The 26,931-nt window shown below is 51.2% G+C and overlaps 1 protein-coding gene across 3 annotated transcripts in view; it reads left to right on the top strand.

Annotated features, from left to right (window-relative positions):
- Positions 1-26,931, top strand: part of RNF220 (ring finger protein 220) — a 347,897-nt gene that overhangs the window by 316,056 nt on the left and 4,910 nt on the right. For all 3 annotated transcript variants that reach the window (XM_069735841.1, XM_069735840.1, XM_069735842.1), the window contains 6 exons: positions 10,827-10,923; positions 11,173-11,259; positions 11,342-11,397; positions 11,551-11,629; positions 24,210-24,318; positions 25,219-25,293. In XM_069735841.1, coding sequence (XP_069591942.1) covers positions 10,827-10,923; positions 11,173-11,259; positions 11,342-11,397; positions 11,551-11,629; positions 24,210-24,318; positions 25,219-25,293 — 503 coding nt within the window. The remainder of the gene's footprint in view (positions 1-10,826; positions 10,924-11,172; positions 11,260-11,341; positions 11,398-11,550; positions 11,630-24,209; positions 24,319-25,218; positions 25,294-26,931) is intronic.

Below are 26,931 nucleotides of genomic sequence, written 5' to 3'. Positions count from 1 at the left end.
GGTTGGTGCCAGCAGGTGGTTGGTGCCAGCGGGTGGTTGGTGCCAGCGGGTGGTTGGTGCCAGCGGGTGGTCGGTGCCAGCGGGTGGTTGGTGCCAGCGGGTGGTCGGTGCCAGCGGGTGGTCGGTGCCAGCGGGTGGTTGGTGCCAGCGGGTGGTCGGTGCCAGCGGGTGGTTGGTGCCAGCGGGTGGTTGGTGCCAGCGGGTGGTTGGTGCCAGCGGGTGGTTGGTGCCAGCGGGTGGTTGGTGCCAGCGGGTGGTTGGTGCCAGCGGGTGGTTGGTGCCAGCGGGTGGTTGGTGCCAGCGGGTGGTTGGTGCCAGCGGGTGGTCGGTGCCAGCGGGTGGTCGGTGCCAGCGGGTGGTCGGTGCCTTTACTGTATAATAGTTGTTCCCTGACACTGTGCGTAGAGGGGCTCTGACTTATATATCATATTGTGGATATTATAAGAGTAATTACTGGACAGGTAATAGACACAGATCTCATGGCGCGGCCCCGGCGCCCTCCTCCCGCACTCGGCGCTGATTAATTTCGCAGCCTCTCCCCGGTAATCTCCCCTTCCTGCTTTCTAAATAAGCCTGGCAGGTTGTTATCCACCCATCTCTGGGCTGATTGGCCGTGCAGCTCTGTGACTTTTAATTAAAGAGCTGGAAATGTGTATAAAGCTGCCAGCAGTGACGGGTCTGGAACACGAGCTGCGAGGGAAGAGAATTTCCCTAAGGACTGCCCGCTGTAATGGAAAGGATCTGCAGCCCTGTGAACCAGGCAGGCGAGATGACTGCGTTACCCCTGATACCAACCCAGCGCCCACATTAACCAGGCAGCAGCGCTCTCTGCACAGACCGCCAGCGACCGAGCCCGGCCGCACCTCTGCCTGCACGAGCTGCTAGTCTGCTGCCGTCATATGTGTATGTCTGCGGAAGAGCCGAGGACCCTCCTACCGGGGTCTGTATGTCCTGATCCAGGGAATGCTGGGAGAGTTCAGCTCTGAAGCTTGCAGAACAGTGAGCGCAGCTGTGGAGTATAACACAGGATGGAATAAGACCTATGCAGAGTTTTTGGCCCCAGTCCTCCTTCGGCTTTATGACTTTGGCTATGAGACCTCCGTTTTGCTGACCTCAATGAGGTAGCAATATTAATTCTTCCCCACCCTGAAAGGACCCCAGACTGTGATTCTTGTAGACTAACTTCCCTGCTGTAGTCGCATATTAACTTGGTGGTCAAAATATTAGACGGTTAAAATCACTGATGCGTCCATGAACCCTGACTATGCGGGTGATGATGCGTCCATGAACCCTGACTATGCGGGTGATGATGCGTCCATGAACCCTGACTGTGCGGGTGATGATGCGTCCATGAACCCTGACTATGCGGTGATGATGCTTCCATGAACCCTGACTATGCGGTGATGATGCGTCCATGAACCCTGACTATGCGGGTGATGATGCGTCCATGAACCCTGACTGTGCGGGTGATGATGCGTCCATGAACCCTGACTATGCGGTGATGATGCGTCCATGAACCCTGACTATGCGGGTGATGATGCGTCCATGAACCCTGACTATGCGGTGATGATGCGTCCATGAACCCTGACTGTGCGGGTGATGATGCGTCCATGAACCCTGACTATGCGGGTGATGATGCGTCCATGAACCCTGACTGTGCGGGTGATGATGCGTCCATGAACCCTGACTATGCGGTGATGATGCGTCCATGAACCCTGACTGTGCGGGTGATGATGCGTCCATGAACCCTGACTATGCGGGTGATGATGCGTCCATGAACCCTGACTGTGCGGGTGATGATGCTTCCATGAACCCTGACTATGCGGCTGATGATGCATCCATGAACCCTGACTATGCGGGTGATGATGCGTCCATGAACCCTGACTATGCGGGTGATGATGCGTCCATGAACCCTGACTATGCGGGTGATGATGCATCCATGAACCCTGACTATGCGGGTGATGATGCGTCCATGAACCCTGACTATGCGGGTGATGATGCGTCCATGAACCCTGACTGTGCGGGTGATGCGTCCATGAACCCTGACTGTGCGGGTGATGCGTCCATGAACCCTGACTGTGTGGGTGATGCGTCCATGAACCCTGACTGTGTGGGTGATGCGTCCATGAACCCTGACTATGCGGGTGATGATGCATCCATGAACCCTGACTATGCGGGTGATGATGCGTCCATGAACCCTGACTATGCGGGTGATGATGCGTCCATGAACCCTGACTGTGCGGGTGATGCGTCCATGAACCCTGACTGTGCGGGTGATGCGTCCATGAACCCTGACTGTGTGGGTGATGCGTCCATGAACCCTGACTATGCGGGTGATGATGCGTCCATGAACCCTGACTGTGCGGGGCTTGTCGTGTGGGAGGCTGGGGGTTTCTGTGGCAGTCGCTCATTAATGCCCTATTGGCTGGACCATCACCGGCAGCACCCTGGAAAATTCTAGAACATTTTGGGCCATTGTCTTGCTGGCTCCTATTCTGGCATAGGGTCCAGCTTATACCGATTCCTGATCCCCCCAGGAGAGGTGCAGCTCGCTCTCGGGTCCTTCATCATAAAGTCTGTGCTATCAGTATGAATAAATAATTCATTACACAGGACCTTGTATAGAAGCGGCAAATAGATTCATCTCCGTGTCTGCGGAGCCATCGAACCTCTGCACATGGACTGGACACAACGGAATCCACTGCACCGAGCGCAGCCTCATTGTATGGAACGGGAGCGGAGCATTATTCCTATTATATCCCGATTGTTGGGATTATTCTGCACACAGAATAAGTAATACAGGCGGTAACTCTGCACCAATAATGTATGTACACAGTGACTGCACCAGCAGAATAGTGAGTGCAGCTCTGGAGTATAATACAGGAGGTAACTCAGGATCAGTAATGTAATGTATGTACACAGTGACTGCACCAGCAGAATAGTGAGTGCAGCTCTGGAGTATAATACAGGAGGTAACTCAGGATCAGTAATGTAATGTATGTACACAGTAACTGCACCAGCAGAATAGTGAGTGCAGCTCTGGGGTATAATACAGGAGGTAACTCAGGATCAGTAATGTATGTACACAGTGACTGCACCAGCAGAATAGTGAGTGCAGCTCTGGAGTATAATACAGGAGGTAACTCAGGATCAGTAATGTAATGTATGTACACAGTGACTGCACCAGCAGAATAGTGAGTGCAGCTCTGGGGTATAATCCAGGATGTAACTCAGGATCAGTAATGTAATGTATGTACACAGTGATTGCACCAGCAGAATAGTGAGTGCAGCTCTGGAGTATAATACAGGATGTAACTCAGGATCAGTAATGTAATGTATGTACACAGTGACTGCGCCAGCAGAATAGTGAGTGCAGCTCTGGAGTATAATACAGGAGGTAACTCAGGATCAGTAATGTAATGTATGTACACAGTGACTGCACCAGCAGAATAGTGAGTGCAGCTCTGGGGTATAATACAGGATGTAACTCAGGATCAGTAATGTAATGTATGTACACAGTGACTGCACCAGCAGAATAGTGAGTGCAGCTCTGGGGTATAATACAGGAGGTAACTCAGGATCAGTAATGTAATGTATGTACACAGTGACTGCACCAGCAGAATAGTGAGTACAGCTCTGGAGTATAATACAGGAGGTAACTCAGGATCAGTAATGTAATGTATGTACACAGTGACAGCACCAGCAGAATAGTGAGTGCAGCTCTGGAGTATAATACAGGATGTAACTCAGGATCAGTAATGTAATGTATGTACACAGTGACAGCACCAGCAGAATAGTGAGTGCAGCTCTGGAGTATAATACAGGATGTAACTCAGGATCAGTAATGTAATGTATGTACACAGTGACAGCACCAGCAGAATAGTGAGTGCAGCTCTGGGGTATAATGCAGGACGTAACTCAGGATCAGTAATGTATGTACACAGTGACTGCACCAGCAGAATAGTGAGTGCAGCTCTGGAGTATAATACAGGATGTAACTCTGGGTCAGTAATGTAATGTACGTACACAGTGACTGCACCAGCAGAATAGTGAGCGCAGCTCTGGGGTATAATATAGAATCAGTAATGTATGTGCACAGTGACTGCACCAGCAGAATAGTGAGCGCAGCTCTGGGGTATAATATAGAATCAGTAATGTATGTGCACAGTGACTGCACCAGCAGAATAGTGAGCGCAGCTCTGGGGTATAATATAGAATCAGTAATGTATGTGCACAGTGACTGCACCAGCAGAATAGTGAGCGCAGCTCTGGGGTATAATATAGAATCAGTAATGTATGTGCACAGTGACTGCACCAGCAGAATAGTGAGCGCAGCTCTGGGGTATAATATAGAATCAGTAATGTATGTGCACAGTGCCCCCCAGAGTGCCCATACATGAGTGCAGCAGTGCTCGGACCCCTCCTCATGCCGTATTTTGGGGCCAGGGCCAGGCTCTGGCAGTGTTTTGTGCTTTCGGTGGGATTGCTCTGTTACGAGTGAACAGTTGAGGAAAGCCCGGCGGATTATTTGTTGTGTTCGCTGCTGTGTTTTACGGCCGAGGTTGCAGGTGTGGAGCGTCAGCACACGTGGCTCGCTGCCAGCGCCGCTTTTGAATCAATATGCTGATTAATTGATTAAATTAACAGGGAATTTCATTCTGGCAGGGTCATAAAAAATCTAGTTAGGGGTTAAAGAGAAGCATTTTCCCCCTTAATGCAATGTAACATTTCAACACTTGCATGTTTTCCCTTCTCCTTCATGTCATTAATGACGGCTGGGGCGGTGGGTTTGGGGTCGGTGTACGACTTCCAGCTGTTCCGTGGCTGCGGCGTTGAGTCCTCAGGTGCGCGGACGTTCCCACTTCTGCTTTCCATTTTGGATTTGATTACCCGAGTTGCTAAACTCCTGTGATCCCCTTCCTGTCAGCGCTACTTACTTCCCAGAAATGTGACTTGCAGATGCCGCCCGCTGCTGTTTGGTGACCATTTTGCCCCTTGATGGCTCACTTGCCTGAATCTGCAGCCGACCTAGGACAACGTGACCGAGCCAAATTTTTGAAATCTGACCAGTGTCACTTTATGTGGTAATAACTCTGCAACGCTTCAACAAATCCCAGTGATTTTGAGACTGTTTTTTCGTGACACATTATACTTTATGATCATGGTAAATTTAGGTCAATATGTTGTGTTTATTTATAAAAAAATATCAAAAATTTGACAAAAATGTTAAAAAATTAGCAATTTTCAAACTTTGAAAGATTATCCCTTTAATCCAGATGGCCATACCACAGCAAACCATTAATAAATAACATTTCCCTCTTGTCTGCTTTACATCAGCACCATATGTAAAATGTTATTTTATTTTGTTAGCATTTTTAGGAGGATTAAAAATGTAGCAGCAATTTTTCATTTTTTCAAGGAAATTTACAAAATTTATTTTTTTAGGGACTTATCCATGTTTGAAGTGACTTTAGGGGTCTCATATATTGGGAAACCCACAAACGTGATACCATTTTAAAAAAAGCACCCCCTAACATATTGGAAACTGCAGTCAGGTAGTTTATTAACCCTTCAGGTGCTTTACAGGAATTAATGCAAAGTGGTATGACAGAAATGACAATGTGTATTTTTTCCACCTAAATGTCTCTAACTTCTGAACAGGTTACAACAGCCGTCAGACTGTAAGGCCGCTATTTGGTCATGAATTGCCATCGCAAACATCAGGACCACAGAATCATGATCTGAGGGCACCACATGGGATAAAGAAGAAGCCCCCACACTCTGTTAACCATTTATAATGATGTAGCCACTATTGACAGCAGCATCTAAGGGGTTAAACAGATTTAGATGGTGCAAATACTGATCGTGGCTGATGCAGCAAGTTGTCAGCTATAGTGGACAGCGACAGCTGCTGGATTGTCACCTGTATGGGGAGGATATTCTCTCATATCTCAGGTCAGTTAAAAGACGTATTGGCGGTCATTAAGGGGTTAAAGGGCTATTCTGAACACTGAAAGTTATCACCTATCGGTGGGGTCGCACTAGAGGAAACCCCCGTCTACGGGGAGTAAGCGTGCCGTTGGTGGAGCAGAGGCCGCGCAGGTAGACCAGCAGTATCTTCATGTGTCCGCCGAGGAAGATCGCATCCATAGACCATGAATTGGGGTGCATTTAGTCTGGAGAGATGGGGGGTCCCAGCAGTCGGCCAGGTGTTCACCTGCTCTGTGCGATGTGTTGGGGATGACCTGGGACATACTTCGTCCCTGGTTGCATGCAGGTGTATGGACCGAGCTCCGGAGCTGTTGTACGGCCAATATCTGCCTGTATCATTACTGCTGTGTATCCATTGTACTACCCTGATAAATGGGCAGCTTGCTGATGAGCCCGCGCACCAGCTCCCATAGCCCGCTCCCCTCACAATGTAATTACGGGGGGCCGGTGGGTTTATCATGGCGGCAGGGTCCAGTGCTGCCATCCTCGCCCCCCTGTCACTCAGCATTGCAGAGTATGAGCCATCGAATCACAGGTTTGAGTCCTCGGGGGGCAAAGAATAAATGAAATAAAAAAGTAGTTTAAATTAAGAAAAAAAAACTCATTCTAACAGGAATTTTTTTTTTTTTTTTGTAACCACTAAAATATGAAGTAAAAAAAAAAAAGCATAGACGTTTTGATGTAATTGTATAGACCCGGGGTCTTGCTCAGTCCCGGGGTCTTGCGTTGTCGGTTCTGGGGTCTTACCCAGTGGGTAACGAGTTCTTCCGCGGTCCCGGGGTCTTGTGTGGTCGGTCCTGGGGTCTTGTGTGGTCGGTCCCGGGGTCTTGTGTGGTCGGTCCCGGGGTCTTGTGTGGTCGGTCCCGGGGTCTTGTGTGGTCGGTCCCGGGGTCTTGTGTGGTTGGTCCCGGGGTCTTGTGTGGTCGGTCCTGGGGTCTTGTGTGGTCGGTCCCGGGGTCTTGTGTGGTTGGTCCCGGGGTCTTGTGTGGTCGGTCCTGGGGTCTTGTGTGGTCGGTCCCGGGGTCTTGTGTGGTCGGTCCCGGGGTCTTGTGTGGTCGGTCCCGGGGTCTTGTGTGGTTGGTCCCGGGGTCTTGTGTGGTCGGTCCCGGGGTCTTGTGTGGTCGGTCCCGGGGTCTTGTGTGGTCGGTCCCGGGGTCTTGTGTGGTCGGTCCCGGGGTCTTGTGTGGTCGGTCCCAGGGTCTTGTGTGGTCGGTACCGGGGTCTTGTGTGGTCGGTCCCGGGGTCTTGTGTGGTCGGTCCTGGGGTCTTGTGTGGTCGGTGCCGGGGTCTTGCGTTGTCGGTTCTGGGGTCTTACCCGGTGGGTAACGAGTTCTTGCGCGGTCCCGGGGTCTTGTGTGGTCGGTCCCAGGGTCTTGTGTGGTCGGTCCCGGGGTCTTGTGTTGTCGGTCCCGGGGTCTTGTGTTGTCGGTCCCGGGGTCTTGTGTTGTCGGTCCCGGGGTCTTGTGTGGTCGGTCCCGGGGTCTTGTGCGGTCGGTCCTAGGGTCTTGCGTTGTCGGTTCTGGGGTCTTACCCGGTGGGTAACGAGTTCTTGTGCGGTCGGTCCCGGGGTCTTGTGCGGTCGGTCCCGGGGTCTTGTGTGGTCGGTCCCGGGGTCTTGTGTGGGCGGTCCCGGGGTCTTGTGTGGTCGGTCCCGGGGTCTTGTGTGGGCGGTCCCGGGGTCTTGTGTGGTCGGTCCCGGGGTCTTGTGTGGTCGTCCCGGGGTCTTGTGTGGTCGGTCCCAGGGTCTTGTGCGGTCGGTCCTGGGGTCTTGCGTTGTCGGTTCTGGGGTCTTACCCGGTGGGTAACGAGTTCTTGTGCGGTCGGTCCCGGGGTCTTGTGCGGTCAGTCCTGGGGTCTTGCGTTGTCGGTCACGGGGTCTTGTGCGGTCGGTCCCGGGGTCTTGTGCGGTCGGTCCCGGGGTCTTGTGTGGTCGTCCCGGGGTCTTGTGTGGTCGGTCCCAGGGTCTTGTGCGGTCGGTCCCGGGGTCTTGCGTTGTCGGTTCTGGGGTCTTACCCGGTGGGTAACGAGTTCTTGTGCGGTCGGTCCCGGGGTCTTGTGCGGTCGGTCCCGGGGTCTTGTGTGGTCGGTCCAGGGGTCTTGTGCTGTCGGTCCCGGGGTCTTGCATTGTCGGTTCTGGGGTCTTACCCGGTGGGTAACGAGTTCTTGTGCGGTCGGTCCCGGGGTCTTGTGCGGTCGGTCCCGGGGTCTTGTGCGGTCGGTCCCGGGGTCTTGTGCGGTCGGTCCCGGGGTCTTGTGCGGTCGGTCCCGGGGTCTTGTGCGGTCGGTCCCGGGGTCTTGTGCGGTCGGTCCCGGGGTCTTGAGCGGTCGGTCTCAGGGTCTTGTGCGGTCGGTCCCGGGGTCTTGAGCGGTCGGTCCCGGGGTCTTGAGCGGTCGGTCCCGAGGTCTTGTGCGGTCCCTTGCAGAGTTTTCCCGTTTTTCAGTGTCTGACGTGATTCACAGCTGCAGCTCGTCCCACATAAAGCGAGCGCTGCTGCGCCTTTGGGGATGGAGAATATTATCATACACACAGAAAATGAAACTTTCCCGGGTTTTAAGACTTAAACAGTAAAGTGCGCTGGAATTCCCAACATGTGAGTAACAGGCGATTGGCTGCAGCCGGTGCGACCATCGATCACTTCTGGAGGGATTTCTTGCAGGATGCCGTTTTGTCCTTGTGAATCAGCTTTTGGGGGTCTCAGCCTTGTTACAAGTGGTTGATTTGCAGCCGGTGGCGCGGTGTCAGCGGCGCGGGGTGTAAGTGGTGTTGATGGGCGCGCGCTGATTGATCGGAGGAGTTTGTCTCCTGACTGTCAGGAGGTTTATAGAGGTGCCAGTCACCGCAGCCACAGAAATTGCCTCTGCCTGCCAGCGATCAGCCGAGGAGACGGGCCACGACTTTGGTGTGCGCGGAGTTTGTGTGGCCCCCGGGTCAGTCTTTATTACCCTTCCCTCATCACGAGTCCTGGGACGTCTCATTTCATTTATTTCCTGCGTAGCTCCATCACAGAATAAACTTGTTACAGCACAAGGTGTTATCGCGGCCTCTCCTGATGTCTGTAGATTAATTGGTGCCGACATCAATGCTGGCCCTTTGTTTTCCTCTTCTAGTTTGTGTTACGTGGCTGTGTGCACTGCGGTAAATAATGTGGCTGAGAATAATGGCGCCGGCACCGAGGGTTTACACTGCTGTGTCCCCGGAGCGCAGATTGATGTCATTGAGGGGCGCTCCTGGTACCTAAAGTGAAGGCATCTCTATAGGAAGATTAGTGGGGGTCTACCCTCTGGGGTCTTACAATGCTGAGATTGGGAGGGCCGCACTGCAGTCAGGATCATAAGCTGAGGGTCATCAATAGGAGATGGGCTTTGTCAGGGGCTTTCTGTCTGACAACCTTGTAGCCAAAGAGACGGAGTCATTAAACTGTTGTCAGATTTCTGGGGTGAGGTTGAATGGCAGCTGCCGTATTTACGCCCGTCCCCCCGATCTGCTCCAACAACCTTTTGTAAAGTGAGCAGAGCGTGCGAGTCGGTGAGGCCGATGCAGCGGAGCAGGAGCGGTATACGTGGCGGCCGGCATGTACACGAGGGGTAGCTTTTCTTGCGACGGTGCACGGCTGCAGAAAGATGCGTCAGATTCGGTAAGAGCCGCTCGTTTTCTTGTTCGTCCTGATGAATCGGAGGACAAGTGTCGGCTTTCTGTTCATGGTCTTTATGTGAGGACCTTGTGGAAGCCTCTCGGACAGATCCGTGTCCGCTGCCGTCTGTCTAGAAGAAAGTCCGAGAAGTCGCGGTTCACGTTGGTGTGATTAGCGGATGAAGCGTCGCCATGTGGCGCCCGCAGACCCTCCTGTTTCCTCGCCTGTCGTCCCGTCTATTAGCCAATTATCCGTCCACGTGGCTTGTAACACGTTGGGATCTTTGATTTGCGCTTTCCTCTGACCTTTAGCTTTTCCTGTTCAGGTCGCCGCTCTGATCATCCGTACACATGTAGCCCTCATGTAACAAGGTTGATTGCAGAGTTTTACAAAGGTCACCCTGGTGGGCCGCCCGTCAGCCCGCGATATCTGGCAGTGACGGCCGAGCGCTGCTCTGTACACTGTCAACAAGACCGTTACACACTCCGGCTGCAAATCCATTTTTTCTTCATTACGGCACACACATCCACGCTCCCCTCGGCCGCCGGCCCCGAGTCAAGCGGTTTCAGACGTCAAATATTTGAACAGCTGCTGCACGTTTTCACTGGCGCGGACACAGGCGACAGCAGGAAATCGGGGGTCATCCTCCACAGGGACGCGGCTTAAAACTGTCACCAAATGTGTAACCCTGGCAGGACCCGGCTGCTTCACCTTGGCTTCCAGGAACCGTTGTCAGGCAGCACCTGCGGCTCGTGTGGTGCTTTATGAGCCCATTAATCTCGGTTATGATCTGTTCTCAAATTAAATTAGTGGGTGCTCCGTTATCGTAGATCTTTCTTACACTTGTCGCCTCCTGTGCATCGCGTCGGCTGTAGGACTGCAGCTGCCAGGTCAGCAGGGACGCACACGTGCAGCCGGCCACTGTGCCATCCGCCATGCAGCTGCTGGCTGTGACCGCTTGTCCTTTGGCATTGGGTAGTGCTGTCACCACGAGTCCAGCACGTGGACATCTTCGTTTCTGGGGTTCAGAGTGTAAGCTCTTGTGCACAGACCCCATGGTAGAACTTGTGCCCCCCATAGCTTTGTATTTCCATTGCATTATAGGGGGAATAGCCCCAGGAAATGACCACGTTCAGCCCGATAGGTCCCACGAGGCATTAATAAGTGGCTGTTCCTAAATGTGTTTTGTTCTTCGTTTCTCAGGATCTGGATTTATAATGTGCAGCAGTAAAGAAACGCACGACAGCGACGCCGATCTGGACGTCGATGGGGACGACACTCTGGAATACGGCAAAGCGCAGTATCCTTTCACAGAGCTGGTGGGCAGATGACGGCCAGTGGGGTCCTCTTGCGCCTCTCGCTGACCGCCGCCTGCTATCACCAGGATCGTGCTTGTCTCTAATGATTCGATCCGGGGCTCGAGTCCTGGCAGGCGCTTGTCGTCTGCACCCCTCACCTCCTGATGTGCTAGGGGTTATGTGAAACTTACACCATGATGCCATCATTTCTGCTCTCCACCTTCTGTTTTCCTTGACAACTCATTTTCTAGGTACACCGAAGCCGACGTCATCCCATGTACCGGAGAGGAACCCGGAGAAGCCAAGGAACGCGAGGCGCTGCGGGGAGCAGTATTAAAGTGAGTGCCGTCTGACCCACTAATCCCTCCTGCTAGTACATAAGGGTATTAATAGAGACTTTATATGTTTCCTTAATGACAGCGGAGGAACACCCAGCACCAGAGTAACAGCAGAGTTCTCCAAATGGAGCAATGATGGTGAGTCTAGGACCCCGACATGACGGGTAATGTCACTCACTAGGGTCTCTCTCCATGGGGGACTGCAGTGGTAAACTTGTAGTTTCAGCGATGCCCCGTCCTGTGCTCTTCTGTATGGATATTGGGATAATTTGGGGTTTACTTCTGTTCCAGAAATGCCGTCAACGAGTAACGGAGAGAGCAGTAAACAGGATGCGATGCAGAAGACGTGTAAGAACAGCGACATTGAGAAGTGAGTGGTAGCCCCGGCGTCTCGTAGGGACTGTAGCTGCTGCGTTCTCATTTCTTGGGGGTGTTCGCCCTCCACATTCAGGAGCACAACGCTCCCCTGCCTTCCGACACCCTGTTTGCTGGGGGATTAGTGTTCTCCTGATCATTGACTGTTCAGATCAGCGACATGGTCGCCGCTAGCCCAAACTGCTTTCTGATGCTGTCAACCAAGGCTTCTTCTCTGCAGCATCAGGGGAGCGCAGCGCTGGGCAGATCCAGCTTCAGAGCAGCGCTTACATGATCCATAAAAAAGAGCTTGCACTCCTGGGCTAGGACTCGGCCACCTCTGCTCGAATAATTGTTATTGCAAGCATGCCCCAATTTTATCCATTTTACAAGATGAGACGACTCTACCATCTGCTTCCTTTCTGGATGAACATTCAGATACTCTCCTGTCCAAAGGCAAGACTTGTAAGGAGCCGCACCTAGGCCACATTAACCCCTTTCTGCTGTATGACGTTCTATCCCGTCGAGGCGACCTGGGAATTAACTGCCAGGGACGGGACAGTACGTCATGGGCGATCAGCCGCACTCACGTGGGGGAGCGCGGACGATCGCCGCTGGGTGTCAGCTGATTATTACAGCTGACATCCGACACTATGTGCCTGGAGCAGTCACGGACCGCTCCCGGCACATTAACCCCCGGAACACAGCGATCAAACATGAAGCAGCGTTCCGGCGGCATAGGGAAGCATCGCGCAGGGAGGGGGCTCCCACGTGCTTCCCTGAGACCCTCGGAACAACGCAATGTGATCGCATTGTTCCGAGCGTCTGCTCCGTCCTCCTCCCACGGGGCGCCGGCAAGCCTCCTGCACTGCCTGTGAGATTGCTGATCTGACACAGTGCACTGCAAAGTGTCAGATCAGTGATCTGACACTATACATCCATGTCCCACCCTGGAACAAAGTAAAAAAAATATATATCTACATTTACATGTGTAAAAAAAAAAAATTAATTCCTAAATAAAGAAAAAATATATTGTTCCAATAAATACATAAATACATTGCTTTAAATAAAAAACAAACAATAAAAGTACACATATTTAGTATCGCCGCGTCCATAACAACCCGACCTATAAAACTGTCCCACTAGTTAACCCCTTCAGTGAACACTGTAAAAAAAAAACCGAGGCAAAAAACAATACTTTATTATCATACCGCCGAACAAAAAGTGGAATAACACGCGATCAAAAAGACAGTTATAAATAAACATGGTACCGCTGAGAACGTCATCTTGTCCCGCAAAAAACGAGCCGCCATAAAGCATCATCAGCAAAAAAATAAAAAAGTTATAGTCCTCAGAATAAAGCGATGCAAAAATAATTATTTTTTATATAAAATAGTTTTATCGTATAAAAGCGCCAAAACATTAAAAAAAATGATATAAATGAGGTGTCGATGTAATCGTACTGACCTGAAGAATAAAACTGCTTTATCAATTTTACCAAACGCGGAACGGTATAAACGCCTCCCCCAAAAGAAATTCATGAATAGCTGGTTTTTGGTCATTCTGCCTCACAAAAATCGGAATAAAAAGCGATAAAAAAAGTCACGTGCCCGAAAATTATACCAATAAAATCGCCAACTCGTCTCGCAAAAAACAAGACCTCACATGACTCTGTGGACTAAAATATGGAAAAAAATTATAGCTCTCAAAATGTGGAGACGCAAAAACTATTTTTTTTAGTGTGTGACAGCTGCCAATCATAAAAATCCGCTAAAAAAATCAAGTTCCCCTTCATCACCCCCTTAGGGGAAAAATAATAAAATTTAAAAAAAATTTATTTATTTCCATTTTCCCATTAGGGTTAGGGTTATGGTTGGGATTAGGGTTGGGGGTGTTGGAGTTGGGGTTAGGGTTATGGTTGGGATTATGATTAGAGGTGTGTCAGGGTTAGAGGTGTGGTTAGGGTTACTGTTGGGATTAGGGTTAGGGGTGTGGTTAAGGTTATGGTTGGGATTAGGGTTAGGGTTATGGTTGGGATTAGGGTTGGGGGTGTTGGAGTTGGGGTTAGGGGTGTGGTTGGGATTAGGGTTGGGATTAGGGTTAGGGGTGTGTCAGGGTTAGAGGTGTGGTTAGGGTTACAGTTGGAATTAGAGTTAGGGGTGTGTTTGGATTAGGGTTTCAGTTATAATTGGGGGGTTTCCACTGTTTAGGCACATCAGGGGCTCTCCAAACGCGACATGGCGTCTGATCTCAATTCCAGCCAAATCTGCGTTGAAAAAGTAAAACGGCGCTTCTTCCCTTCCGAGCTCTCCCGTGCGCCCAAACAGGGGTTTACCCCAACATATGGGGTATCATCGTACTCAGGACACATTGGACAACAACTTTTGGGGTCCAATTTCTCTTGTTAAATTAAAAGTTTGGGGGCTAAAAAATGATTTTTGTGGGGAAAAAAAAGATTTTTTATTTTCACGGCTCTGCTTTATAAACTGTAGTGAAACACTTGGGGGTTCAAAGTTTTCACCACACATCTAGATAAGTTACTTAAGGGGTCTACTTTCCAAAATGGTGTCACTTGTGGGGGGTTTCAATGTTTAGGCACATTAGGGGCTCTCCAACCGTGACATGGCGTCCCATCTCAATTCCAGACAATTTTGCGTTGAAAAGTCAAACGGCGCTCCTTCCCTTGTAAAGTCGACATGTGGGAAATGTTACTTATTACGTATTTTGTGTGACATATCTCTGTGATTTAAGGGCATAAAAATTCAAAGTTGGAAAACTGCGAAATTTTCAAACTTTTCGCTAAATTTCTGTTCTTTTCGCAAATAATATCAAAGAAATGTTACCACTATCATGAAGTACAATATGTCACGAGAAAACATTGTCAGAATCACCGGGATCCGTTGAAGCTCCAGAGTTATAACCTCATAAAGGGACAGTGGTCAGAATTGTAAAAATTGGCCCGGTCATTAACGTGCCAACCACCCTCGGGGGTAAAGGGGATGTCTCTGGGGATAGGGGACAAGCGCACGACTCCTTTACGTTGCTGCAGTGTAAGGGATGGATGTTACTGGGAACCAGTGAGCACCGGTGTGATGGGGATAGTGACCCTCGTCTGTGGCCCCTCTCATTGCTCTGGTGGTCCTAATCTTACAGATTGTGCGGGCGCTGAGCATCCAGAGGAAATCGCTGCTCCTTCCAGTTTACCACTTGATATACAGCGAGGGCCGCTGTCCCCCCATTTATCACCTGTCCCGGCAGCAGCTCCAGTCATCCGTCCTCCGTCCCGCGAGAGACTCTTATTACTATCCTTAGAAGACTGGATTTTCCTGTAATAAATAGTCCCATCCTCGGTGCTCCTGCCGGTCGGACATATTGCCCCAGGTGTATCTGTGCCAGTGTGTCGGGGAAATGAATTGATCACAGAGCTGCAGCCTGATGTGTATTGAGAAGGAAAGTGCGTGCGGGGGGAGCGTGCACCATCTGCTCGCTAACTGCTCCGGCGCTGAGCCGTGATATATGGCGACCCGGCCCCGCAGCCTAAATTGATTCATCTCCAGTTTCTGTTTCTTAATCTGGAGCTAAATTGGTTTCATTTTTCTTGTTTGGCGCTGAGGGCGGCTGAGGCCTGGAGCTCTTTAGGTCGGGCCCTGAGAAGCTTCATTTTTCATAACTTGGACTTTTCTATTTTTTCTTTAAAAAAAAAAAAACACAGTTATTGATCGCTTTGTGTTTTGCCTCCCGATTAACATTTACCAAAACAAATCTGTTGGATAAGCCGAGCTTCATCACCGGTGTCATGGCACCTTCGCTCTCCTTGAGCGATCATCTCATTGTGAAAATCTTCCAGACATTCTGCATCTTGGACCTACAAGGAGCCGTCTTGTGCTCGGCATTAATTGTCCTTCATCTGTCAGGAAAGTTCTCCATCAGATAAGGAATAACACTTCACATCCGGTTTTGTACATTATTTAAGAACAGAGTAATTGTCACATTGATCACTGGCACAGTTTTAGATTCATACAAGAAGAGTTTGCTGCAGTTTCATAATCATCAGAAAGGATTACATTGAATGAGATTACACCGGATCCACCATTCACAATAGGTGATGTCACAGCTCACCTCCTCCTCCTTCTGTACAATGACTGATAACACCTCTATATACAGTAGATTACACAGGATCCACCATTCACAATACGTGATGTCACAGCTCACCTCCTCCTCCTGTACAATGACTGATAACACCTCTATATACAGTAGATAACACAGGATCCACCATTCACAATAGATGATGTCACAGCTCACCTCCTCCTCCTGTACAATGACTGATAACACCTCTATATACAGTAGATAACACAGGATCCAACAATTACAATAGATGATGTCACAGCTCACCTCCTCCTCCTGTACAATGACTGGTAACACCTCTATATACAGTAGATTACACAGGATCCACCATTCACAATAGGTGATGTCACAGCTCACCACCTCCTCCTGTACAATGACTGATATCACCTCTATATACAGCAGATAACACAGGATCCACCATTTACAATAGGTGATGTCACAGCTCACCTCCTCCTCCTGTACAATGACTGATAACACCTCTATATACAGTAGATAACACAGGATCCACCATTCACAATAGGTGATGTCACAGCTCACCTCCTCCTCCTTCTGTACAATGACTGATAACACCTCTATATACAGTAGATAACACAGGATCCACCATTCACAATACGTGATGTCACAGCTCACCTCCTCCTCCTGTACAATGACTGATAACACCTCTATATACAGTAGATAACACAGGATCCACCATTCACAATAGATGATGTCACAGCTCACCACCTCCTCCTGTACAATGACTGATAACACCTCTATATACAGTAGATAACACAGGATCCAACAATTACAATAGATGATGTCACAGCTCACCTCCTCCTCCTCCTGTACAATGACTGGTAACACCTCTATATACAGTAGATTACACAGGATCCACCATTCACAATAGGTGATGTCACAGCTCACCTCCTCCTCCTGTACAATGACTGATAACACCTCTATATACAGTAGATAATACAGGATCCACCATTCACAATAGATGGTGTCACAGCTCACCTCCTCCTGTACAATGACTGATAACACCTCTATATACAGTAGATAACACAGGATCCACCATTCACAATAGATGTCACAGCTCACCTCCTCCTCCTGTACTGTACAATGACTGATAACACCTCTATATACAGTAGACAACACAGGATCCACCATACACAATAGGTGATGTCACAGCTCACCTCCTCCTCCTGTACAAAGACTGATAACACCTCTATATACAGTAGATAACACAGGATCCACCATTCACAATAGCTGATGTCACAGCTCACCTCCTCCTCCTGTACAAAGACTGATAACACCTCTATATACAGTAGATAACACAGGATCCACCATTCACAATAGCTGATGTCACAGCTCACCTCCTCCTCCTGTACAATGACTGATAACACCTCTATATACAGTAGATAACACAGGATCCACCATTCACAATAGCTGATGTCACAGCTCACCTCCTCCTCCTGTACAATGACTGATAACACCTCTATATACAGTAGATAACACAGGATCCACCATTCACAATAGATGATGTCACAGCTCACCTCCTCCTCCAGTACAATGGCTGATAACACCTCTATATACAGTAGATAACACAGGATCCACCATTCACAATAGGTGATGTCACAGCTCACCACCTCCTCCTGTACAATGACTGATATCACCTCTATATACAGCAGATAACACACGATCCACCATTTACAATAGGTGATGTCACAGCTCACCTCCTCCTCCTGTACAATGACTGATAACACCTCTATATACAGTAGATAATACAGGATCCACCATTCACAATAGGTGATGTCACAGCTCACCTCCTCCTGTACAATGACTGATAACACCTCTATATACAGTAGATAATACAGGATCCACCATTCACAATAGATGGTGTCACAGCTCACCTCCTCCTGTACAATGACTGATAACACCTCTATATACAGTAGATAATACAGGATCCACCATTCACAATAGATGGTGTCACAGCTCACCTCCTCCTGTACAATGACTGATAACACCTCTATATACAGTAGATAACACAGGATCCACCATTCACAATAGATGTCACAGCTCACCTCCTCCTCCTGTACTGTACAATGACTGATATCACCTCTATATACAGTAGATAATACAGGATCCACCATTCACAATAGATGGTGTCACAGCTCACCTCCTCCTCCTGTACAATGACTGATAACACCTCTATATACAGTAGATAACACAGGATCCACCATTCACAATAGGTGATGTCACAGCTCACCACCTCCTCCTGTACAATGACTGATATCACCTCTATATACAGCAGATAACACAGGATCCACCATTTACAATAGGTGATGTCACAGCTCACCTCCTCCTCCTGTACAATGACTGATAACACCTCTATATACAGTAGATAACACAGGATCCACCATTCACAATAGATGATGTCACAGCTCACCACCTCCTCCAGTACAATGGCTGATAACACCTCTATATACAGTAGATAACACAGGATCCACCATTCACAATAGATGTCACAGCTCACCTCCTCCTCCTGTACAATGACTGATAACACCTCTATGTACAGTAGATAACACAGGATCCACCATTCACAATAGATGGTGTCACAGCTCACCTCCTCCTCCTGTACAATGACTGATTACATCTCTATATACAGTAGATAACACAGGATCCACCATTCACAATAGATGATGTCACAGCTCACCTCCTCCTCCTGTACAATGACTGATAACACCTCTATATACAGTAGATAACACAGGATCCACCATTCACAATAGATGATGTCACAGCTCACCTCCTCCTCCTGTACAATGACTGATAACACCTCTATATACAGTAGATAACACAGGATCCACCATTCACAATAGATGATGTCACAGCTCACCTCCTCCTCCTGTACAATGACTGATAACACCTCTATATACAGTACATAACACAGGATCCACCATTCACAATAGATGGTGTCACAGCTCACCTCCTCCTCCTGTACAATGACTGATTACATCTCTATATACAGTAGATAACACAGGATCCACCATTCACAATAGATGATGTCACAGCTCACCTCCTCCTCCTGTACAATGACTGATAACACCTCTATATACAGTAGATAACACAGGATCCACCATTCACAATAGATGATGTCACAGCTCACCTCCTCCTCCTGTACAATGACTGATAACACCTCTAAGTTCAGCCTGATGCAGACTTTAGATTTTGTCTCTGATGACACTCCCTTTAATTTCTCAGCTACCTGCATTTTACTAGGGCTTTGTTTCCCTCACTTTAAGGCATTGGCATGCTGGGAGTTGTAGTTTTGCACAGCTGATGAGCCATAGGTTGGAGAGCGCCAGCTCTGAGGTTACAGGGCCGGCAACTTAATCCAAAACGTCAATGTTCAATTTTTCCTGTGCTATTTTTGCCGCCAAGCCCGGGAAGCGCTGCGGGTGACGAGCCCACCGGGTCACCTCCCATTTGTTTTCCTCAATTTTGTGTTGTCATAAATTCATTCCAGCCGGTCGCGGTCGATCACTTTATCTCCGTCAGGGCAGGGAACGTCTCTTCCCGGCATGATATATGACACGAAATGTCTCTGCCAGCCTCCCCATGAATCACTCCAGCTGTTTGGTGTCAGCGTGAAAGCAAACAGGACGCGGAGCGGGCGAGCGGCGCTATAGGAAGAGACATGACGCGCCAATGTTTATTTAATAATTCTGTAATATTTCCAGCGCTGGTGCGGAGGAGCTCCAGAAGTGGCCGAGGAGGGAGCGGAGGACGGTGGGTGGAACAGGAGACTCTAATCTGCTGGGGAGGGTCATCCATCACCACGATAAGATCATTAATCAGGTGGAAGGAGAGCGCGATGCTCCGAGAGAGGGGCCTGCGCCGCCGGTTGCAGACCCTGTGACAATGCCCCGCGTCCTGGTGTTATTCTCAGTTACTGCTGCAGCTTCTCTGTAACTTTCCTCCTGGTCCGACGATTCGCTCTGTAACTTGATGTATCGGAAGGAGGGTAGTCGCGCACAGTCCGCGGCACAGAGGGGGGACGTCCGCGGCACAGAGGGGGGGCGTCTGCGGCACTGAGGGGGCAGCAGCATAACCACTAGGATAAAACCTATCACCCTGAGCGACATCCCCTCCGGTCCAGTTGTCTCCGCTGGTTGGCGATTACTTGTGACTTGTCGTTTTCTGGGCCGGTGATTGGCGGCAGATCATGTGAGCGTGGAAGACGTCAGCGCAGACCCATGGCAACCAGTGTAGCACGGACCTGGGGGGATTATAGGGGTTGCCCACTCTTATGAATGTCCCCGACAAGCTGAATAAAAGTGAAGGCCGGGCTGTTCTGAGCGCTTTGTCCATGACAACCTTGTGACATTGCCATTAGTGGCCGCTGATTGGCTGCAGCCTGCACAGTTCCGTCAGGATAGACATCTGCTCTGTAGGCTGCAGCCGATCAGCGGCCACTAATGGCAGTGTCACGTTGGGGACAGCGATGATGGAGGAAAGTACGCCTTTATTCATCATCAGGTTGGGGACATAAAGGGGCTGTCCAGGAGCGGATGATCTGTAGAGGCCGTTTGTGGAGCAGCTTTGCTCCTGGGTGGGCCTTGACCCTCGTGGTCCGGATGGGTAACCGCTCAGGCGTCTGTCGCTGCAGTCAGACGCCCGTGTTCTGGGCTTCATTAATTCACGGCACGCGCTGAGCATTTGTGGTGATTTGGCAGCCGGGATTCTCGGGGCCTCGAGCCAAACTGAGCTGCGACTGACGGTTACAGGTGAGGACACAAGTCCCAGCCCCAGACGTCGCCCCATTGTAGAGGATCAGTGAATATCGCGCCCGCTCATGTACCCGCCACACCAAGCATACGGCAGCTGCCATCTCTACAGGTCGTGATGCGGTAATTGCGGCTCGTCCTGCTGTGAGCGAGCCTATGGTGGCGTGACAGTGTGTCAGGAATATAAATCCTGTGTGGTCAGTAGCTGCAGACTAGAGCACCACTCCTCGCTGCCCTCTGCTGCTGCTTTACCCTGCAGCTTTGCTCGTTGGCAGCCGTGTCACTGGTGCTGCAGTAAATGATGTGCAGGTCTCGTGGGTGTCTGTCTTCTGCCCCGTATCCCGGGCCGCTGTCATGGGCGGGTTGTGGATTTTCCAGGTGATCAGGCTCGTTCTCTGAGGAGCAGCTTTATGCTGTTTCCAGCCTCGGCTGCCAGCCCTGTCGTCGCCTCTCGTGGCACCAATATTGCTTTGGGTTAGGAGGAAGCTGTGTCCTGCGGTGCTGATAGTCGCGACCTCTGCCAAACCTGCCACCTCGGCCCTATTCACTCGCCGCCCCTGAGATAATTACCGGGGAGGCTGGCGATGACGAGCACTCGTCTGGGGAGAGATGTCACGTCCCGTTATCCGCCAGCTCTGCAACGACATAATTCACTTGCTCACACAGCTGGTGCTTTGTTACAGTGTGTCATTGTCGGCTACCAGCTACTTTGTGCTGATACATTGTAACAAACCCATGGGCCCTATGAACAGGTCTACGTGCAGATGCAGTTTCTATGCCTGGACTTACTTGGACATTTTCTGTGGGTATGTGATGAAGCAGAACAGGAAGATGGAGGCAAATTGTGTGAAAACTGCCCTTTACAAATGTGTAATATGAGCATATTGTGCTTGCTCGGAGGCTGCCACGGTAACATTATTAAACTGACTGATTGTAGGTCACATGACATGAAGTGGCGTTAGCCTGTTGTTGTTATTATGGTAATCCCAGATCAAGCATGAAGCCTCCAGTGTGGTGTCAGCTCGGAGATGTATAGGGCACAGTTGTGTATTTGTCTGGTTCTGTATCTTTGTGCTGGAGGTGCCTGCGATGCCACAGACGTCTGCTCTGCCCCGAGTGCGTTCTCCAGCGCCAGGATGTAGAGGGCATGGTCGTCTATTTGTCTGGTTCTGTATCTTTGTGCTGTGGGCTGGAGGTGCCCTGCGATGCCACAGGCGTCTGCTCTACCCCTGAGAGCGTTCTCCAGCATGGGGATGTATAGGGCATGGTCGTCTATTTGTCTGGTTCTGTATCTTTGTGCTTTGGGCTGGAGGTGCCTGCGAGGCCACAGGAGTCTGCTCCCCCGCCAAGAGAGCGTTCTCCAGCGCCGGGATGTAGAGGGCATGGTTGTTTATTTGTCTGGTTCTGTATCTTTGTGCTGGAGGTGCCTGCGATACCACAGGCGTCTGCTCTAACCCTGAGAGCGTTCTCCAGCTCGGGGATGTAGAGGGCATGGTTCTGTATCTTTGTCTGGTTCTTTATTTTTGTGCTTTGGGCTGGAGGTGCCTGCGAGGCCACAGGAGTCTGCTCCCCGCCAAGAGAGCGTTCTCCAGCACCGGGATGATCCGCATCCTCTCCAGTCCTTGTGTGATCTCGCCACTCACACAAACCAGAGTCAATTAAGATTCTGCTCCTGCAAATTCAGAGATAATTTAATTAACAGAGCGCCTTGGAGCGCTCCTTGGGGACTGCGCAGAGATTGCTCAATTTAATTTTGAGCAACAAAGCTGTGGCTATAAGTAAACTTCTGATAAACGAGCGGCGGAGGAGCCGGAGCGCCAGGGTCAGGCGGGAGGCTGCCGGCACCGAGGACGGAGGCCGTGGGATCCTGTGATCTGACGCCGTGATGAATGTGGGATTATGTGTCCTGCCACGTACCAGGTTTTATTAAAATACATGAAATTTTTAGTGCGACTCTGAAGTATAAACGTCTCCACAAGCGCACCGTCCCCATCGGTTTATTTCCTAAAAGGTGGAGTCTTGTTCCTGGGGTTTGTGTTTCTTGTTTTTTTGTTTAAAAAAAGCAGCAATGAAAATGTTACATTGTAATTACTCTGTTCAGTGATGTCATCACCAGGGGGCGGGGCTGACAACCTCTCATTATATACAAGAAGGTTGTCAGCAGTAATAGCTGGGGTATAAGGGGTGTGGTCTCATTATGTGATGTCACCAGGGGGCGGGGCTGACAACCTCTCACACTTCATATATGGCAGGTTGTCAGCGGTAATATCTGGGGTATAAGGGGTGTGGTGTCATTGTGATGTCATCACCAGGGGGCGGGGCTGACAACCTCTCACACTTCAGATAATGCAGGTTGTCAGCGGTAATAGCTGGGGTATAAGGGGTGTGGTCTCATTGTGATGTCACCAGGGGGCGGGGCTGACAACCTCTCACACTTCATATATGGCAGGTTGTCAGCGGTAATATCTGGGGTATAAGGGGTGTGGTGTCATTGTGATGTCATCACCAGGGGGCGGGGCTGACAACCTCTCACACTTCAGATAATGCAGGTTGTCAGCGGTAATAGCTGGGGTATAAGGGGTGTGGTCTCATTGTGATGTCATCACCAGGGGGCTGGGCTGACAACCTCTCACACTTCAGATAATGCAGGTTGTCAGCGGTAATAGCTGGGGGATAAGGGGTGTGGTCTCATTGTGATGTCACCAGGGGGCGGGGCTGACAACCTCTCACACTTCATATATGGCAGGTTGTCAGCGGTAATAGCTGGGGTATAAGGGCTGGGGTATAAGGGGTGTGGTCTCATTGTGATGTCACCAGGGGGCTGGGCTGACAACCTCTCACACTTCATATATGGCAGGTTGTCAGCGGTAATAGCTGGGGTATAAGGGGTGTGGTCTCATTGTGATGTCACCAGGGGGCGGGGCTGACAACCTCTCACACTTCATATATGGCGGGTTGTCAGCAGTAATAGCTGGCGCTGTATACAGTGGTGACAGAGCGGAGGAGGGGCTGTAATATACCGGGATCTGTGTATTTTTGGTTGTCAGGTTGAGGTTTCGGGTTAACCATTGCAGTGATGGGAGAACATTTTGCACCCCCCCATCCGGTGCGTTCTTCCTGTGATCGTCCCGGCAGGCCCCAGTGCGGCCGGCGCAGGCTTTTCGCCTAGTTTGCAGGCAGCGGGGGGTGAGCGGTTGCGGCCGTGTAGAGCCTCGCCTTGTCGGGGTCTCGGCGCTCTTTTGATTAGCAGCAGATGAAGGCCCCGGATCTGAGGAATCCTCGCTCGCGGCTCCGGCTCTTGTTAATAAATGGATATTTAACAATGTCTGCGAGCGTATGAAGTGATAATAACTAAATCAATACCGCGCCATTGATTTGTGCCGGCTCCCTGCAGCGTGACGCAGCGAGCAGCGCGTTAATTTTCCAGCTAACTAGCGGCTTGATCCGCAGTCCGGCTATTGATTGCCTTTTGTATTAGACGTTCTCCTCCAGCAAGAAGATCATTGTGCCCGGATCCTGCAATAATCCTATTACATGGCGTCTGTGCCGCTCCCGCATGTTGGGTGAATGTTGGCTCCGTGGTCGCGGCAGTGCGCAGCAGCCATGACTGTCCCGGTGCAGACGGCCGGCTTCTACCTCTGCTAGATGGGAGGAATGTCAATGAATGAATGCAGCGCTTACAATCCGCTTTGTTTTTTTCTCTTTCAGGATCACAGAACAATCGGCAGTGACGACGTTTGAAGCGTTAAAGGCGCGAATCCGGGAACTGGAAAGACAACTCTCCCGAGGGGACCGCTACAAATGCCTCATCTGTATGGTGAGTCCGCCATGGCTGTGGGGGTCACCGGCGGCTTCTGGGGTCCGGTGGAAGCGCCGTCAGTCGATTTCTCACTGAATAAGGGTGCGGCTAGATGATGCGGCCGGGTGTTCGTGTTTTTAACTAGCTGATTATAATTGCTGCACCGTCTCGTGGGTGATGTCGTTATCAAAGTCAAGTGGCTTTGAGAAGTATTTTCCATAGTGCGGCTGTGTCTTACAGTAATGGGGTTCAATGCTTGCTCCTGGTGCTCTTCCATCGGCTCTTAGGTTAGTGGTTTGTACCCCTCCTTAGGGGGGCTCCAACATCCATGTTTTGTGTGAAAAGTGCGGCCCTGGGCTGTGCGGCCCCGGGCTGTGCAGCCCCGGGCTGTGCAGCCCCGGGCTGTGCGGCCCCGAGCTGTGCTGCCCCGAGCTGTGCGGCCCCGAGCTGTGCTGCCCCGAGCTGTGCGGCCCCGAGCTGTGCTGCCCCGAGCTGTGCGGCCCCGGGCTGTGCTGCCCCGGGCTGTGCGGCCCCGGGCTGTGCTGCCCCGAGCTGTGCTGCCCCGGGCTGTGCGGCCCCGGGCTGTGCTGCCCCGAGCTGTGCGGCCCCGGGCTGTGCTGCCCCGAGCTGTGCGGCCCCGGGCTGTGCTGCCCCGAGCTGTGCGGCCCCGAGCTGTACAGGCGGCCCCGGGCTATGCGGCCCCGGGCTGTGCGGCCCCGAGCTGTGCTGCCCCGAACTGTGCGGCCCCAGGCTGTGCTGCCCCGGGCTGTGCGGCCCCAAGCTCTGCCTACGAGCCTGATGAGTTTTGGTCAAGACCCTCCTGACCGGTCCATATTCAGATGTCTTAGCTTCTTGCTGCCTCCTAAAGGCTGATGTGCGGCGGTGACCATTTGTGCACTTACTCTCCTCTCCTCGCAGGACTCGTACACGATGCCCCTGACGTCCATTCAGTGCTGGCACGTGCACTGCGAGGAATGCTGGCTGCGCACTCTGGTAAGGCGGGGGGCCACTATGGAGTAAACAGCAGACGGGGGTCTTTACTTCTAGTCAGAGAACATCTCTGACCTCGTTTATAAGAGCAGCGACTCCTGGGGTAGATTATGCTCCCGCTGCCGGTCTCCTCTGCAAAACATTCCTCATCCACCATTACTCTGGTGGTTTCATAGTTTGCATGCAGCGCTTCTTGGCTCAGGTGCTGCTGGTGTCACTGAGGCTTCAAGGACTTTTCCATCATATAGAAGGTAAACTGTCCAACGGGTCCTGGACCAGCAACCTGCTCCCTCCCCTCCCTCGACGCTCTCCTCCCCACTTTCCACTCTCTTGTCCTCCCCTATGTTGGCGCTCTCCTCCTCCCCTCTATTGGCACTCTCCTCCCCCTCAGTGCTCCCCTCCCCACTTTCGACACTCTTGTCCTCCCCTCGTTAGGCGCTCTCCTCCTCCCCTTTTTCGACGCTCTCCTCCTCCCCTCTATCAATGCTCTCCTCCTCCCCTCTTTCGACGCTCTCCTCCCCTCTTGCAACGCTCTCCTCCTCCCCTCCGTCGGCGCTCTCCTCCTCCTCTCTGTTGGCGCTCCTTCCCTCCGTCGGCCCTCCCCTCTTTCTGCGCTCTCCTCCCCTCCGTCGGCCTTCCCCTCTTTCTGCGCTCTCCTCCCCTCTTTCTGCGCTCTCCTCCCCTCTTTCTGCGCTCTCCTCCCCTCTGTCGCTCTCCTCCCCTCCGTCGGCGCTCTCCTCCCTTCTTTCCACGCTCTCCCCTCGCCGGCCTGTGTGCTCTTTTCTGCCCCCCAGTGGTGTGATTGTAGTATGCAGTTACACGGCAGCGTCCTCCTTCTCGCGGTCTCTGTCCTGCTTCCTAGTCTTCAGAGCGTTTGCTGTACGTGAGTTACCTGTTGTTTGCAGGATCGTTCCCCCTGCAGACGATCAGGCTGGTGGGCAGAGCGCAGATTGTCAGCAGCGTTTCTGTAGCCAGCCGCGGCCTGATATGTGGCAGCCCTGAATATGAGCTCCCGGCCGGGGGAAGGACGGCTCAGCGAGGCCGTGGTGCTGGGAAGCGATTAATAAGCGTGCTCTCGTGTTCCACCCGGCGCCCCCCACCTCTCAGACCCTCAATTTATGAAACCAGTCGTCCTTGCCTGAAATAGCCGCCTCCTAATGTAGCCATTAAAACGTAGCCTGAAGACGGCCGTAAAAAGCCTGGAACGCCTTGCTGCTTTGTGTCTTGATCAAAGTCGATGTGTGTAATCTCGTTAAGTCTGCCCTTTCCCCTCCCAGCGACTCCCCCAATCTCTCCGGCCCCCTTCCCACCAGGTCACCCACATATTTGCGCTGGTTTAAGGGCTGCAGCTGTATCCTCGCGTGTGGCGGATCCTGCGAGTCGCGTCCCGCCCCCGTTTCACACATGAAAGTGAAAAGCTTGTATAATAAAACCCTAGGAAAATACGGTAATTAATGGCGAGCAGCAGGACGGTCCCGCCTGACGATTGCGCTCACATCCGCGGGATTTCCTGCGCCCCCGCGACTTTTCCATCTCGCAATAAACAATTTAAGATTTAATAGGCTTGAAGGGGCGGCGCGGAATCGCGTGCAGAAGGAAAGCGGATAAAAGGAGCCAAGATCTCGGCCCGCAAATAAAAAC

The sequence above is a fragment of the Ranitomeya imitator genome, chromosome 8 (assembly GCF_032444005.1).
Source record: "Ranitomeya imitator isolate aRanImi1 chromosome 8, aRanImi1.pri, whole genome shotgun sequence".
In the NCBI taxonomy this organism is placed as follows: Eukaryota; Metazoa; Chordata; class Amphibia; order Anura; family Dendrobatidae; genus Ranitomeya; species Ranitomeya imitator.
Note: the sequence above shows the minus strand (reverse complement) of the source record. Positions and strands in the feature narration are given on the sequence as shown.